This window comes from Leopardus geoffroyi, chromosome D1 (genome assembly GCF_018350155.1).
Source record: "Leopardus geoffroyi isolate Oge1 chromosome D1, O.geoffroyi_Oge1_pat1.0, whole genome shotgun sequence".
In the NCBI taxonomy this organism is placed as follows: domain Eukaryota; kingdom Metazoa; phylum Chordata; class Mammalia; order Carnivora; family Felidae; genus Leopardus; species Leopardus geoffroyi.
Genome location: NC_059329.1, coordinates 22,331,530 through 22,349,461, shown reverse-complemented (window position 1 = coordinate 22,349,461; position 17,932 = coordinate 22,331,530). Strand labels below are relative to the sequence as shown.

The window sequence follows — 17,932 nt, the reverse complement described above, 5'->3', positions numbered from 1 at the left end:
ATGGCTATGGCAAGAGTGAGGCAGAATAGCTCCTAGAACTCCACTTTTTGTCACTGTGGTCTGGGGATGTCCCCTTTCCAGCCCGGTGGTGATCTTGCAGGGTAGATCACCTCCCTTTATTTCCACCAGCCTTAAAACTCTCTGGTCAAATCTTCACGATGGTTGGCCACTGGGCAGAACTTGGGGCTTGACTGAGGTGACTGCCCCCACCTCCTTGACCTCCTGCTAATCTTGCAAATGCAAACTCCCTGTAGGTCAGGAGGTAAGTCTACCTTCCCCAGGGAGGGATGTACTCAGTCCCTTCCTATTTTTTTAGGGACTTCACATGGTTGGAGAGTTCTACCCGCTCTGCCAGGCCCAGAGTCTCAGAACTGGGCTCAGTCTGTACCACTCTTGTCCCTACTTTCAATCTATTAGCAAATCTAAATTCTTGCTTCCCAGTAATTAGTTTCTTCCTCTCTAGTGTTCAAATCCCTGCTCTCCAGTTAAGTGGGGTCACCTCTCCCTCTCCAGGGCCCAGGACCTCTGGGTCTTCATAGGTGTCAGGAAAAAAGGTAAAGGGAGTGATTTTAACAGGTAGAACATAGACTTGGGAGTAGCCCATCTCAGCCTCTGCTGTTTATTAGGTGTGTGACCTTAAGCCAGTATCTTAACTTCTCTGAGCTTCTCTTTCCTTGGGGGAGAAAATGGAGAAAATAATGTGCTCCTTGTGGCCTTGTTGTGAGGAGTCAATAAGATAATATATGTAAAGCACCTAGTACCTACTGTGCCTGAGATGTGGGGGAGGCTCAATAAATGTTGACATTTTCCCCTTTTTCTGCCAGATCTTCTTGGAGCAGCATAAGAGGCTACTCAATTAATTTGCCTCCAACATGTTTTCAGTCCTTATCCCATCGCCCACATTCTCCATTACCTCTCACATCTTTGGAGATTGGCCATCATTATCAGCCTCAAAGCATAACCCCCTACAACTTGGCTGCAAGATACTCCATTATGACATTTGGAGGTCAGAGATTATCCCATATCCACTTTGATATCCTTGGAACTCAGCAGGCTCAATAGGCTTGAACAGATGCATGATGTGGGAATGAATGGCCTCTTCTCCTCTACCAGCTTCTCTCCAGGGATTCTGAAAGGCTGTCTCTGTTCCTTACCATCTCCCAGACTTCTCTCTACATAGGGAACGCTCACTTTTAGAGTTCCCAGATAGCACCCCCCCCCCATCTCCCTCCTCCAGGAAGTCCTCCAAGGGCCAGTGAATCTCCAATTTCTCCAATGACAATGGGCGAAATCCTTCTGCTGGCCTATCTAATCCATATGCTGAGGTTTGATCATTCTGCCTCTGGCAGGAACAGACCCTGGCCCTGAGGGTGTGCAGGCTGGGCCCAGGCCTTCCCAGGGCAGGAGGAAGGAGGCCGAGTGATGGCTGGGGCAACCTGCAGCCACACATGTGGTTTGTTCGATCCAGACCGCTTCCTGTGGCTCTGTCTCCAGCTGCTCCTTTCCTGCCTTCCTCAATGTTTACTTGACCTGGAGCCTTCTATAGCTCATATAACTGATCAGGATCCTCAGGTGTGGCTCACAGCTCCCTCACACTGAGGTTGGGAGCTCCTTCTGGACAATTCACTTATGCTCTCACAGGACCTAGCACAGTGCATGCAGTAAGAGCCCCCCAAATGCTTGGTGGCTGAGATCCGCAGGTAAGTCTGATTTGCCCCACAATAGGGTTGCAGCTAAAATCCCTACAGAGAAAGAGGGGTGAGTTTCAAGTCAAATCAATAGTTGAGCGAGGCAGGAGTTAGGGTCTCTCTAGTGGGATGGTTTAGTTTATGCCTTCTAGGGAAAGATAGGAGAAGCCCAAGTCGGAGTCTAGAATGAGCCTCCTTACCGAGGGGATTGCCCCTGCAGGAAGCCTGGGCTTGGAGCTATGAGGAAGCTTGGATGTCATTCCAGTGCGGGCAGTACAGGACGGCTTCCTGGGGATGTGGGAAAAAGTAGCTGTGGCTCAGTTCCTTGGGAACTCTGTTTCAGCTCTCTCACTCGGTGGAAGCAATCTCCCCTACTCCCTACCCTGATTCCATCCCCAAGAGAAAGTTCACATTCAGAAATGGAAGGCCAAGCCGCGAATGTGCCCAGCTGCCATAGAGCTGAATGGGGACACAGTATGGCATCTGGTGGTGGTGGGGGGAACCAATTTGAAGAAAAAAATGTCTCCCACTTTGCAACACAGGCTGAATGATTAGCACATAGGGAAAACCATGAGCCAGCAGTTTGCAACAAAGCTGGCAGGCGGCTGGAATGTTGGTCCTGAGGATCATGTTCCAGAGGGGAGACACCCCTCCCTGGACCAGGCTGGCGCTCAGTGTGGCTATTTCAGGCTGGGGGGATTAAGGTCGAACCATGACGAATGTGAACCATCATACACACACACCCACACACACACACACACACACACACACACACGCACCCACACCAGACACTCCTTTTCTCTCTTTTCTCTCTTCTCTCCCATACTGGCTCCCATGCCCTGACGTCTGCCTCCTCTCCTGAAAAGTCTCTTGGCAGTGGAGACTCTCTTTCCCGGGAAGGCCCCGCCAGCCCCGCACCCCCCAGCAGCTCAGAGAGACAGTGACGGGAGTCCGACCTGGATAGCATTGGGCACGTCCTCTTCACATTCCCTCTCCCCGCACCTGACTTTGCACTGACACCGCACCTGCCTGGCCTGTCCCTTCATCCCACTGTGGCTGCCGTACTTTCCCTCTCATTTCTGCCTCCGTCTCCATCTTTCTGGGGCCTCGCTTCCCTTTTCCTCGGTCTGCGTCTCCTACCCTTTCCTGTCCACCCCCCCAACCCCGCCCCGCCGCAGATGTTCATCCTTCCTGTATCTCCTCTCTTGACTGTGACCCTCCAGAGTTGTCTTTCTTCCCCTTTATCTTTCTTTTGACTTCTCCTTCCCTCCTTTGGCTTCCTCTGGCCTCTCTTGATCTGTCTCCTTCTTTCTCCTTGTCTTACTTCTTTCAACAGATGTTTACTGGCCGTCCATGCATAAGATTTTGGGTTAGCCGCTGCCAGGCATGGGTTATAATTGTATATAAAATACTGTCTGTACCCAAAACACGTCTGTCATCTAGGAGGGGAGAATAACACTTACACTAGCGACTCAGAGATAAAATCACATGTGATATTTACATATAAGTGGCCTATGGTGCTCCAGCAGTTAGTTGAGAGCAAGAAAAATGCTTTCTGCATGGGGCACCTAGAGAGGCCTCCAGGGTAGAGCAGCCTTGTTATTGTCCTTGCAGAAGAGGCTGGGTTTGGTCCTGCAGAGGTGTGGAAGCGTCACCCTAACAAACAGGCATGGGCAAATGGGGACCTGGAAGGAGCCTTGAATATCAGGCGATAGGATGTGAAACCTCTGAGGACAATCCAAGCTTTTGAGCTCAGAGAATGACAAGAACAGAGCTTTAGGACAACAAATCCAGCAACAGAAGCTTAAGAGGCATGTGTAGGTAAGTGTGTGTGTGTGTGTGTGTGTGTGTGTGTGCGCGCGCGTGTGTGCGTGTGGAGGGCTGAGGGCTAGCCAGACAGGACAGGGGAACCGGTAGGAATCTAGGGCAGCAACCTGTGTGTAATTATCTTATTTACCCACTGAAGTCAGAACTACATACGTGGTGGCAGTCACAGGCAATGAAGGGACAAGTTTGAGAAATTCCAAACGGAAGCACTTGCTAAGTGTCTTTTCTTCTTTTTCTGGCTGTCTTTGTTTTTGCCCGATTGTCTGAGTTCCTCTTTCTAAGCAGATCAGAAGCTTTTTTGCAGTGGCCACCCCAGGGCCAGCTTCGCTGTCGGGCAGAGATCTGATATTTACAATGACGGGAATCAAAGTTCTCCCTCCTCCGTCCTCAAAGCTCAGAGGCACCGAATGCTGGGATTTCCCGGGAGGACTGACTTTCGCAGGCAGCATCTCTGAGCCCTGGCTCACCCAGAGCCCATGTTATCCTTCTCTGCCAACTCCACGTCCCCAGTGGCCCTGCTTGCTGCGGACTAACTTGTCAGCCCCAGGACCCCAACCTGAAGCGGGCCGCTGTGGCTGCTAAGCCCCCTGGCCCTCCTTTCTTCCCCCCACTGCCCTGGTACACCCCCAATGTCAGCGCTCGAGGTAGACTTGGAGAGCCCAGGAGGGGAAATCCAGAGCCTCTCCAAGGACCTGATTATTTCCAAAGACTTGTGCTAATTTTCTGATATGATCCTCACATCTCTGTGAGGCACTAAATCCTCATTACTTTTCCTGACCGATGCATTCTAATTAGATCAACACTTAAAAAAAATTCACAATAGCCACAGGATGGCTTTCCATCTCATTAACTCCTCACTTATTATTTTCATGAAAATTACTGATAAAAATGTGCATCTCCATTTGGTGAGGCCTCACAGCCTCCTCAGCTCCTATCTTGCATCTCTCCCATCACCGGGGCTGCGCAGCGTCACCATGGTAACCCACAATAATAGAAACTAATAAATTACAAACGAGATGCTCGTTGAGCAATTATTGTCCTCTTTTATGCAAGTTTCTTGCTAATTTTGATCATAAGGGAAAGTACAATAAGACTCTGAAGGAATGAGTCTATTTCAAGAGAATATTAGCAAGCAGAAGCCTGGGCGGCTGTTTTTAGATCTGTAATAAAGTGATTTGGTGATTTCAAGCAATGGGAAGAGGAAATAAACTTCTTGCCTCATGTCCCATGCAGTACTCACTGTCAAGTCCCACAGAGATCCCTCTGGGGTGGGTTTAATGTAATACTTGTTGTCAATATATGCAAGGCGTGGCTGACCTTCTAGAGGCCCCCCCGACCCTTCCCCTGCCTCTACCAACCTGGAGGGATGGATTAAGTGTGTTGGCCCTTAAAGCTTAGAGATAAAAATGGCACCCCCTTTCTTAGGCATTCTTTCCAGCACCTATTAATCTTAGAAAGCTTATCCTTTCCCCCAAGCCCGACTGTCTCATGAGAATAGGCTACTCTAAACCTCCAGGGGCCTTCCACGTGTCTGTCCTAGACTCGGGAACTCACTGGGAAAGGAAGAAAGTGGTGAGCTATGGCTTACGTAGATGTCAGTGAGTTTGATGAAAAGGTGGTTACCAGGCAGCTTTCTTAGCTCGTAGGTTTGGGAGAAATATGCTGCCCTGGAGGGAAAACTCCATTCTCACCTACAACACATAGCTGCCATTTCCACATCCCCGGTCCCCAGGATGAAGGTGGCAGGTGACTCTTGGGAGGGGGGTAACTTGAAGTGACATTTACAGTGGCCCTGAACCTTAGGAAGACAGAGGAGTCAGGGTAGGGCAAGCAACTAGAAAACGATCTGGGAGAAGCAGTTGCGTGGGAAACTGTCTTCATTTATTAGGTGGGCGGGATTCAGGGAAGGACCACTTTCCCCAAACTGTCCTTCTCAAGAACATGGAGAGCTTAGCAAGCCCTCTTGAGAAGTGCATGAGGCTAGGAGGTTGGAGTCCATCGCGGGCTCTGCTCCTGCCTCATCCTCCAGGAAAGCTTTCCATCTCAACACTTAGGCACATTTCTTAGGATATCTCGGGCCAGGAAGCCAGGAATCACTTTGGTCATCTTCTAAGGAACATTAATGCCTTGGCACGGTGCGTTCTGGTACTGCTGATGAGAAGGAGTGGATCAGAGGAGGGCCCTTATGCTGAAAGGATCCAGTGAGCCTGCTCCACTTTCCTAGGCCACCAGGGGACCTTCAGGCATTTCTACACCTGGCTTAGGAGCTAGGACCCAGCCCTGTGTGTTACCTGTGAGTGAAGGTTTATGGAGGGCTGGTTGGGGGAGTAGGGTCCCCCGAGGTCATTCCTGAGCAGGTTATCACTGTGCATCTTGGTTTTGAGGCAGGTGATGTAGCGGTTACAAAAGTCCTTGCAGAGTTCATTGACTTTCTCCAATTCCAGCAGGTGAATTCTCAGGACCTGGATTGCCTTCACCATCTGGGGAGAAAAGGGGAGAAGTGAGCCCAGGTGTTCAGATGACACTCCCCATGCTGCCTTGACCTCCCGAGCCCTGAGCACACCAGGGGGGAGAAGCCCATCCCCTGCCGCAGGTATACGCTTTCTCATCCACTCGATTTAAATTCTAGTTACGGCTGTCTGCTGATTGTTTGCATGCTTTGAGCCCACTGTTAACACAATCTTTCTTGAGTAATGGTATTCTGAGGACCACAGAGATGAAAGCCAGGTCTCTAGCACCGGCCCTGCCACGTGTCATCTGTGTGACCTTGGGCAATTGCTCTGTACCTTGTTGTCTGAAAAATGGGGACAATTGTGCCCTCCCTAACAACTGTTTAGGTTGGTTGAAAGGATTCACAAGTGGAAAAGTGAAGTGCTGAACAGGCACGAGGAAGATGGAGATCAGAATTTCTTGTGAGTGCCCGAAGAAGTCAGGGACTGTCTATTCTTGCACATGTACTCTGAGTGCCTCGTGTAATACAGGTCACCTTGCAGATGCCCCCATTGATACTTGTTGACTGACTGAATCATCCAGCATGACTTAGCGGGGTTCTGGAACACCTTGCTGTCCGTGGTGGTTACTCTTGTGCCCTTTGGATTGTTGTATGTGTGCCTGTTGCCTCTTCAGATGGACATTCCCAACCTTCCCTGGCAAGGAGCTGTTTCTCAACTGGAGCTTTCTCTTTATCATTGTTATTATTATGCAAAGAAAAATGCTGTGGGAGGTTTGGAAAAGATGACAATAAACTGTGCTTGATCCAATCACCCTAAAAAAACGAGTTTTTTTTGTCTTTTCACCGTGTGCAATTTTGTTTCCTGTTTTTTTCCTTGGTATACCAAATGTATTTTTCATTTTTAAAAAAAATGTTTATTTATTAATTTTTGATAGAGAGAGAGAGAGAGAGAAAGTACATGTGCACAGGTGGGGAAGGGACAGAGAGAGAGAGAGAGGCAGAGAGAGAATCCCAAGCAGGCTCGGAGCTGTCGGTGCAGAGCCCCACGTGGGGCTCGAGCTCGCAAACCGTGAGATCATGACCTGAGACGAAGTCGGACGCTGAACTGACTGAGCCACCCAGGTGTTCCCAGATGTATTTTTCTAAGCACCGGGACTGTTTTCTCCATTGTCCCTTCCAGGCTGTGAGCTTCTAGAAGGGAGAGATGGTGTCTAATTTGCTTACCACATTATCCTGGCACCAACACTATGGGTACTGAGTAAATATTTGTTGAATGGGTAAAGATAATTGAGTAAATATATTTTTAATTGTTGCATATTTTTTCCCACGTGTGCCATCCTTAAGCAATCTCTGATTTTTGGGCATTCAGGCTACTTCCAATTCTTCAATTTTACAAAAAACGTTCCAGTGACTGTTTTCCAAGTTACAGCTTTTATTCATGTGTCTGCATTATTTCCTTAGGGTGAGTTCCCAGAAATGACAAGAAAAAAGCTATGGGCATTTTTTTGGCTCATGATAACTATTGCCAAATTGCTTTTCCAAAAAGCATTGCTCAACTGATGTTGGAGCAATCAGATATCCACAAGCAAAAAGGTGAAGCTTGATTGAAATCTAACATCTTCTATAAAAGTTAGCTCAAATGGATCAAAGACCTAAATGTAAGATATAAAACTATAAGCTTTTAGAACAAGAATGCAGAAGAAAATCATCAGGACCTAAGCGTGGGCAAAGAGGTCTTAGGCTTGACAATACCAGCTTGACCCAGAAAAGGAAAAATTGATAAATTAGGACCCACACAAATGAAAAGTGTTTGCCCTTCAGAAGACCCTGTGAAGGAGATGATGAAGAGGCAAACTATAGATTGGAAGAAAATACTTGCAAACCATGTATCTGACAAAGGGCTTATTTCTAGAATATATAAAGAGCTCTCAGCAGTAAACAGTAACATAGCAAGCAACCCAATTAGAACAGGGACAAAAGACAACATGAGACATTTCACTGAGGAGGATATACAGATGGCAAATAGGCACATGCAAAGATATTCAAAGTCATTAGCTACCAGGGAAATGCAAATTAAAACCACAATGAGATATCACTGTACACCTATCAGAATGGTTAAAATAAATAATGGTGACAACACCAGATGCTGGCAAAGAAGTGGACACTGGATCACTCATACATTACCGGGGGACATGAAAAATGGTAAAACATTTTTCTGGAAATGTTTATTTCTCTGGAAAACAGTATAACAGTTTTGTTTGTTTGTTTTTATAAAACTACATATATGCTTACCATATACCCAGCAATTGCACTCTTGGGCCCTTATCCCAGAGAAATAAAATATGTGTTCACACAAAAACCAGTCAAAGCAGCCTTATTTCTAACAGCCCCAAACTAGAAACAACCAAAATATATTTCAATAGGCGAATGGATAAAGACACTGTGGTACATCCATGTCATAGAATACTAGTTAGCAACAAAAAAGAACAAACTATTGAGACACTCAACAACTTGATGGATTTCAAAGAAATTATGCTGAGAAAGAAAAGCCAATCTCAAGGGGCGCCTGGGTGGCTCAGTCGGTTAAGTGTCTGACTTTGGCTCAGGTCACGATCTCACGGTCCGTGAGTTTGAGCCCCGCGTCAGGCTCTGTGCTGACAGCTCAAAGCCTGGAGCCTGCTTCGGATTCTGTGTCTCCCTCTCTCTCTGACCCTCCCCTGTTCATGCTCTGTCTCTCTCTGTCTCAAAAATAAATAAACATTAAAAAAAATTTTTAAAGAAAAGCCAATCTCAAAAGGTTACACAGTGTATGATGCCATGAATCTAACATTCTTGAAATGACAAAATTGTGGAGATGGAGAACAGATGGGTGGTGGCCAGGGGGAGCAGAAGGGGGCGGGAGGGAGAAGGGAAGAACTATTCTGTACTTCGACTATCAGCATTTACATGAATCTATATATGTGAGAAAATGGCACAAAACTAAACACACACACCGAAGTGCATGTAAAATGGTGCAATTTGAATAAGATTGGTGGGTTGTATCGTTGTCAGTTTCCTGGTTGTGAAACTGTACTAACAGTTATGCAAGAAGGGAATCAGAACTTCTTTGTATTAGTTCTTAGGACTGCATGTGAATTGACAATGACAACAAAATGAAAAATGAAAAGGCGGTGGGCCTTGCTGCCTTTTGAGACCCATTGATGTCGACATAAGCAGTATACAGGGAGTCCCTGTTTAATTCTACCCTTCTAGCTATTGGCTAACATCTCGGTGCTTAGGAAACAAGCAGAGAATCTCTCCCGGAATTTTGACGGTCAGGTGTGAGTAGAGCTGTGTGGCTGGACATCAGCGCCACACTCCTGTCTGGGCTTCGCTGGCATTTCTAGTGGAGTACTACTGAGTAGTCTCTGGGTGAGCTTTTGCATGGCCTGATGGGCAGGAACTGTGCTCAACTAATTAAGGGCTCTCAGAGTACTGAATTAGACTAATTGTCACTCAAAGACAGAAACCAACAGTTTTGTGTCTTCACACAGGGCTCAATCCTAGGGTCTTACCCTAAAGGAGTGCTCCCTCTGTGCGGCTGAGACCAAAAGAGACTGTGCTCTCCCAGGCAAAGAAAAGAATCATGACTTTAGAATGGATTATTTGGTACTGAATGAACATCTGCTCTAAGTTTCCTACTTGACTTTGGCCATGGATACCTTGGTTTATGTCTTTCAGAGTAATCAGCACCACATAAAGCATTTAATAAATGCCCTTGACTCGTTGATTGATTGATAACAATACCCGAACATTTCTTATTCTTACTATGTCTCAGGCACTGTGTTAAACCTATCACATGACTTATCTTATTTATACCACAGAATCACCTCTGCAAATAGGCACCATGATTGCCCACATTTTATAGTTGAAGAAAATAAAGCCCAGAGGTATTTTTACTGGTTTAAAGTCACACGGCTGGTAAGTGATAACACTAGGATATGAAGCTGGGTGACCTATGTTGCTTCACCCTCAAGATGGGCTCTTGGGATTTGTGTAGATGGAGAAAAGCAGTTTGGGGGAAAGAGGCTCAGTGATGGGAAGTATGAGGTTCCAGGAAGACCAAATAGTGTTGGGGACATTAAACGTTTGGATTTCCAGAACTCTCCCTGGTAATGTTCCCTTATTCAGCTGCTCTGGCTTCTCATCTCTCATTCCTGGCCTAGTGCACAGGGGTCAAAATACCTACTGATGTAGGTGTCTGCCTCCTCCTCCATAAAAAGAGAAGGTTGGGCTCTCAGGTGCTTTCCATTTTCTGATTCCCTGAACATGACCAGGACTTGTGCCCTCAATTCACTGATGGGGCTGGAAGGGACCCCAGGAGATGATCTGGGCTGGTGTCTAGGTGAGTGGATGGTCCAAACTCTAGGATACATGGCTGCCTCCTCTCTTCTGAGGCTCTCCCAGTCAGAACCTTTGCTTCAGACCATCTCTATTTTCACTCAGTCTGCTGATTGAGAAGTTCTCCTTTACATTTACCAAAATCTCTCCTGCCTGAATATAAAGAGCTTACTCAGCCTTTTGCAGGCATTAAGAATACCTACCTAGTGCCTCTGTCAATACACCTCCCTTAATTTAATGTTATCCATTCAACACAAATATTGAGTCTCACTATATGCCATACACAGAACAAGGCATCGGACTTGAATAACTTGTCCAACTAGCTTTGTCTTCTCGAGACAAAATCATCCTAATTCTTTAAACCTTTCTTCTTTTCTTCCTTCCTTCCTTCCTTCCTTCCTTCCTTCCTTCCTTCCTTCCTTCCTCCTTCTCTCCTTCCATTTTATCTTTCCTTCTGTCTCTGAGCTTTCATTTACTGGACTTGTCTTCATTTTTAATCAAGATTTCACTTCTTTATTTATTTTTAAATATACATATACACATTCACATCACAGTAAAGTACACATATCTATTCATTTATTTAAAAAACATAGCCAATAAATTCTTACTATTAAAAAAGAATCAGAAAGTACAAGTAAGACAAACTATAAAGTAAAATCTATGCAGAAAGTTTTTGTTTAAATGAAATACACACACAGTGAGCTTACACCAGATCCGGCGCACGGTGGCCAAAAGTGGACCTACCTTTGGGTCTAACAAAGCACAGTTGAAGGATTACTTTTTCATGGGATAATGGGCTTGGTTTAAAGATTTAAGAAGGTAGAGTAAATCATAATGGTATTCTGAGGCATGAATATGTAGGACCTATTCAATACTAGAGAACAAGATGGGTCATACCATTAGTGGGGGTGACTGTGGCAGAACAGATAGCCTGTGGGGGCTGTTGCCAAACAGCCTGAATCCAGGCCTACTGTTTACAAATTGGATGTTACGGGCCAGTTCCATGACTTCTGTGGGCCTCAACGTCCTCATTTGTAAAATGGGGATAATGATCATCCCTAGCTCATAAGATCTGATGAGGGGTAAAGGAGATAATGATGTGAAAATATCTTATAAGCCACAGGGAACCAAAGGCATATAATTTTTTAACCTCTTTTAATGATTTCTAATATGCTGGTGGCTTTTCTATTGCCATTCCATATTCAGCTGGTGGAAACAGAATCATTCCTAGTGTTTTGCCTCTGTATTTATGTTTAGTAAATCATTCTCTATCCTATGTGTTTGCAATTTTGGGTTTTTGCTTCTAAATCAGAATAAAACTCTGATTTATTAAACTATTTTTCTAAGTGATCAATGTCATATAAAAAGTTATTTCAAATCTTCTAGAGCAATAACAATTCCATTTAATTTAATATCATCATCAAATGTGATGAATGTGTTCTCAATCTCCCCCCCCCCAAGACTTGCTTCACCTCCAGCTTCTCTCTCTCTTTTTGCTCTTTCAAAATAAAGAAACAGCCCTTTTCTTCTGAGAAGTACCCTTCAAAAAAAAAAAAAAAAAAAAAAAAAAGCAAAACAAGATGCCATCTTGCATTTTAGTCTCATACCCCTGCACATGAGCCCAACCAGTCCCGGGAGAGTACCCGGGACTGGAGCTTCTGGCTGGCTGTGAAGACGCATGGTGTGATGTCCCAAATCTACTATTTTCTGCCTGCCTATTTTGGACAAGTGGTTTAACTTTATCTGTAAAACTTAGGATTGTAACCCCTACACTGTAGAGTGGGTGGGAAAGTCGAATAAAACAACGTATGTAAATGCTCTGGGTGCATAGTGGCTATTTGATAAATGTCTATTCCTTATGCTAACCCCCTCCCCCACCCCGCTACCACCAAGTTCCCTTCTGAAAAGTGGCCTCTCTTGTAGGATCGTGGCCCCCTCACTTGATAGTCGTAAATCCTTGCCTTCCAAAACATTTATATACATACCACTTTATGATTTGCAAAATGCTTTTCTCATCATCATCTCACTGGAGTCTTCTAACCATGGGGATACACAGGTGATACGCTCGGGTAGCCAGAATTCCACGCGGCAGTTAGGGAGGTATCCATTCCCTGGGGGACAGGTTCTTTTCACCCTCTCCTCCTTCTGCAAGTCAGGAAGCTGGAACTACTCTCCCTCACTTACAGACAAAAGGGTTTATAAACTTGCATTCCTTAAAGTGCTCAGATATTTCCTGCGGGTCATTAGGGCAGCCAAAGCTAAATTCTAAGCAGGAATTGTTCTCGACCAGACCGGCTGTATCTGAGCAGTTGGAAGTGCAGCGTCACTGGAACAAGGAGCAGGATGTGGAAGAAAAGGTGAAGACTGGAGGTGCGAGAACTGCCAGACGATTAGGGGATAAAACGAACGGCTACGGAAGCCATCGTGCATGACCAGCTAAATCACGTTTTAGTCAATAAGGCGACACTTCTCCTCTGATGTCCTCAGAATTTGGAGAAGCAAGTGGTTCGGGGGAAAGAGGTGGGCTTTGGGAATTAGACCCACTTGGTGCAAATCCCAGCTCGGCTGTGGGACCCTTACTCCTTGATTTTCTCCTCTGTACAGTGGGTATGTCAATAACTACCTCATGGGGCTATTACGAGAACTGAATAGAGAAGGGTGGTCAAGAACAATGGGGTTTGGAGGCTGAGTCTCGGGGGTCTTTCACCCACTGAGAAATTCTGGACAACTTACTTAATCTCCAGACTTTACTTTCCTCATTTTTCCTGTAAGATGGGATAATAATAGCAACTCCCCCAGAGTTGTACTGAGGATTAAATGAGATGCATCTAGAAAGAACTAAAAACAAGAGCTGGTGCATCCAGAGCACTAGAGAAAGAGTAGCTAGAAGTCAGCATGACGGGTAAGAGTGTGGGAGCTGGAGTTCGAGACCTGTGCAGTATCTGACTCGGGCCTCTGCCTTGGACTAGCTGTGTGATCTTGAACTAAGTGATGCCACCTTGTGTCTCAGTCTCCTCGTCTTTAAATGGGGATAATAATAATACTTGTAACCTACCTCGTGGGTTTGAAAACAGGATTAAATAAGATAATATCTGTAAGGTGTTTAGAATGGCACCTGGTAAGTGCTCTATAAATGTTAATCATGACTAGCTTTGATTATCCTTATTTGCTTTCCCTTTCCTGGTGTTGGTAAGATTTTTCTGTCCCTATGTAGGGACCGTGGGACCGAAGCCTGAAGTGAATGACTCTGAATGGGGCTGCCTGAGGTCTCTGTGGGCCCAGACTTCTGGCCTGGTTCCTTCCTGTGTCTCCTTATTCACAGCCTCCGGCCTCTGGCCCTGCCTCTTTAGAGTGGGCCCAGGAGTCTGGGGGGCCCCATTTTGGAGCTGGCTTTGCGGTCAGGCAGCCATAATCTGTCCCTCGAGCCACACCAGAGTCTCATTAAAACGTGCCCCATAAATGTTAAAAAATTTACACATAAAAAAATTCCATGCATGAAACTGAAACCGTACGTTTTACAGCCTCGGTTTGAAATCTTGCATAATATATAAAACCTCGGGACTGCACTGGGGGCCCGTAAATCAGATTTTATAAAACAAAAAGCTTTTACCTTTCAAAGGGGTTTGGGGAACTTGCAAATTTTACAAACTTTACCAACTGCCAGTCAGAGGCTGCTGGGTCCAAACGGGGGATCAGTGGGCCCGGTAAGAAATGGGTCTGGTGAGCGCTGGTTGGGTGTGCGGACTGGGGTGGAGAGTATCCAGAGGGAGGGAGCTCTGGATGGTTGGGGGACAGGGGGCAGTGTGCCAGCTTAGCCACCCACGGCACTGAAATAGGGAGGTAGAGAGGGTCAGAGAGTGGGGCACCAGGGGATGGGTGGGGGGGGTGGGTGGGCAGGTGGGGATCTGGAGAAGCTGGTGGCATTTATAAATGAGGGCGTTACTAACTCCAGAAAGAAGAGAGGTGGGGTGGCCCTGGAAGGAGCAGGGTATTGGGAGCCAGCAGACCTAGGGTCTGGTCCTAATGAGTTATTTCCCTTCTCTGGACTTCAGTGTCCCCATCTGTAAAATGGGTAGTGGGATGGGCTGAACCAGCTTCTCTCCATGGTTTTCTCCCTAGCTGTTTGTGAATCTAAGTTTCCCTTCTGGCAGCATTGTGCTGTGGGAGCAGCTGGCTCAGCAGGGGAGGGAAGTTCCCTCTGAAGCCTTCTATCTGGGAACCTCTCTGATCTTTGGGCAGCTCTGGGAGAGCTCAGTCAGCCGTTCCCATGGGAACCTGTCTGGGAGACTACTGGGAGCAGGGGAAGGGACCAGTCAGCACTGTGATTTGCATGGAGGATGGGTGGCTGGAGGTGGGAGGATTGATGTCCAAATGGCGGGTCTGGCAAGACTGGGGCCGACGGGCTCTCTGGGCTTGGGAGAAAGCAGGATCAGAGCGTGGCTTGAGGGTTCAGGGTGGGCCAAAGTTTGGGGGGACCCATGTCCTCCTGACAATCCCATTTGTGAAAGTCAATATTCAAGGGCAAAGGAAAGCCGCCCTGACACACATATATATAAAAAATAAATCTCTCAATTATCTCAGCTCATTTGCTTGGGGTCTCTCATTTTATGTCCCTGCTCCGCTGCGCAGTATATCTGTCCGGATAAAGAGTTACAGTCCGTTGGGCTACGTGTACAGGGTTGTAAAAAATACAGATGCCAAATTAACTGGCTGTGGCACTCAGCAGCTGATTGAGCTGATAATGACGCGATCTGACCTTTTTCTAATTTCTAATTATGTGCATCTCGGCTGTGCTGGCTACATGATTCTTGTTCTAATGATGGCTCCTGTGGTTGGCCTCTTCAGCTGCCCCCTCCCGACACAGAACTACAAATGGGGTGGCAAAGGGTCCTGCTTGACCCCCCCAAATAAAGTTGCAGGGGCCCAGCCACACGGTCTCTTTGATGGCCAGGAGGAGAGTTTGGGAAGGTGGATCGCCTCACCCAAGGGATACTGCATTTGAGATTAACCTTCGGGATGCCATGCATTTTTAAAGGACATTTAGTTCCACATGCCATCTTGTTAATTTTTTTGTTACAGTCACATGAGACAGGTGTATTAGATCTACAGACGAGAAAACCGAGCCTCAAAGGAGTTACGTCATTAAAGTCACACAGAGGGTAAGCAGTGAAGCCAGGCTCAGGCCCTCTGTCTCTAAGTGCTCCTTCAACCCTCTCTATTTATTTATTTATTTATTTATTTATTTATTTATTTATGTATGTATGTATGTATTTATTTATGTATGTATGTATTTATTTATTTATTTTATTATTATTTTGTTTTTACTTTATTTTTTAATTAATTAATCTACTTTTATTATTTACTTATTTTTGAGAGAGAGAGAGAGAGGGTGTGAGTGAGCGAGGGGCAGAGAGAGAGGGATAGAGAGAATCCCACCCAGGCTCTGCACTGTCAGCACAAAGCCTGAAGAGGGGCTTGAACTCACAAACCGTGAGATCGTGACCTCAGCTGAAGTCGGATGCTTAACCCACTGAGCCACCCAGGTGCCCCCAACCCTCTCTCTTTAAACAAGTGACCGGTCAGCCAGTCATTGACCGTGGCTAGCACATCTAGGTAAATCAGGCCCATGTGGGTGGGTGCGATATCTGAGGACGGTTCCACCAACTGCCCCACTCCCAGCCCAGTCACCCAGGACAGACGACCAGGCAACACCAGAGATCTGGGGCCACTGGGGCAGCTGCTGCTACATCCACATCCCTAGGTCAGGCGTGCATGTAGCAGACACTTAACCAAGTTTTGCTGGGTTGAACCAAGAAATTGGATTCTTTGAGTGAACAAAACCCAGAGAGACCTAGGCAGTGTTAGCAAGGGGAGAGCACAGAGCTGGTCCCTTTTTGGTATTTTCCAGGTTATACTGGAACAGGAGGCTGTCCTCAGTGTGTCTTTGGTAGCTCACCTGGCAGGCAGTGGTGGGTAAGGTACGTGAGGTTCGTTGCCCCAGGACTCCTGCTTCTTAAAAAGGTTTCCATTCTTTTATATTACTCAGTCTGATTTTAGGTATTTTCTACCAACTTAGGCCTCAGCTTCTTTTTGTGTCATGTGACAGGAGGGGGTCCTGGTCCCCCAGGCACAGTCTAGCTCCCACAGAAAGAGCCGCCTCCTCTCCTGGCTGCCTGGCTGCTGTGGGTCTAAGTTCCAAGGACCTGCTTCATAGCTGCAGTTCTGAGATGGTAATCAGCTGAGCTGCAGCGTAGGGCCAGACCAGCCTGGAAGGAACCGGACAGGCAGTGGGCTGGGCTCCCGGGAAGTATGGCTGCTCAATCCCAGCCAGGGAAGAGGGAGGGCCAGGGATGAGCAGAGTGGTACCTACACTAGCACTTCTGATGCCAGGTAAGCGCTTACTCTCTGGCACGTGCTCTCTCTCTCTCTAAACGCCAGCCCTGCTCTGACACTTCACGAATTTCCAGGCCAGGGTGGGCTCTGTCCTGGCAGCTCTTCTGGACTCCGTAAAATATCACGTTCAACTCTTGAGAGAAGCAGTGGGGTGGGTAATTCACAGCATAGAATGATACGTAAGTCACTTAAATCTGTTCTGTAGGTGCTCTGAGTGTGTGTGTGTGTGTGTGTGTGTGTGTGTGTGTGTGTGTGTGTTTGGGACCAGGTATCAGCTAAACTCTGGATCCAAGAGGTCAGCACTATAATAACTCAATTTACGGAGGAGAGTTTTGCCCAGTTTCCAAATTCACCATGCATGATGTGGGTAATCCACTCACAGAAAAATCAAGAATTATGGTTAATAATTAATAATTCCATGGTGACTGTATATCGTGACTGGACAGAGCAGTTTCTCTCTCTCTCTCTCTCTCTCTCTCTCTCTCTCTCTGTCTCTCTCTCTCCCTGCAGGATTCCCAGGGGAGAAGAGAATTTCAGATGTCACCTATAGTAGTGGTTATCAAATATTGTTGATGGCAGTTTCCTGGGAAGCTTCAAAATGTAGATTCACAGGCCCCTACCAAACTTACTGAATCACAGTGCCCAGGTGGTGGGGCCAAGGAATGTGTATTAAAAAAAAACCCTGTAGTGATGATCTGGATGATAAACTGGGTTTACGAGCCTGGTCTGTGTCCCTCAGATGGACAGGACATCTGCTGGCCTTCTCAACATGACTGTGTCTCCAGCTCTTTTTCTCTGTTGATGTGTTTGAATATGCCTGTCGCCTTCATCCTCCACACTGTAGCACACCAGCCATCAACTGGTCTGGGGGCAGCCCAAGACAGATTCACTAACATGCTGGGACTCCAGTCCTCAGAGCAGCTACCCCAGACCTTCTGGCTCCCATGCCTCTCCTTCCTTCCTGTCCGTGCTGCAAGGAGTGCTGGGTAGTGGGACGTTGGTGCCGCAGTGAGCAGAGAAGAAAAGGCCGCTGGTAGCAAGACCCGGGCATGCAAATCTTGGTTCAAGGAACCAGAAACGGTTCTCAGCTGCTAGATGGGGGCATCTAGTGCCTGCCCCAGAGTGGGCACCCCAAATTTTCTGTGGGATGGATGAAGGAATAAAAGGATCATTTCTAGGGCATTTAGAGGGG

The 17,932-nt window shown here is 46.7% G+C and overlaps 1 protein-coding gene and 1 long non-coding RNA gene across 11 annotated transcripts in view; one reads left to right on the top strand and one right to left on the bottom strand.

Annotated features, from left to right (window-relative positions):
- PKNOX2 (PBX/knotted 1 homeobox 2) overlaps window positions 1–17,932 on the bottom strand; it is a 318,715-nt gene that overhangs the window by 28,159 nt on the left and 272,624 nt on the right. For all 10 annotated transcript variants that reach the window (XM_045483350.1, XM_045483348.1, XM_045483352.1 and 7 more), the window contains one exon: window positions 5,807–5,995. In XM_045483350.1, coding sequence (XP_045339306.1) covers window positions 5,807–5,995 — 189 coding nt within the window. The remainder of the gene's footprint in view (window positions 1–5,806; window positions 5,996–17,932) is intronic.
- LOC123600889 lies at window positions 6,010–6,721 on the top strand. Its single transcript, XR_006713868.1, has 2 exons — window positions 6,010–6,108; window positions 6,353–6,721. It is a non-coding gene; the product is annotated as an uncharacterized LOC123600889 (long non-coding RNA).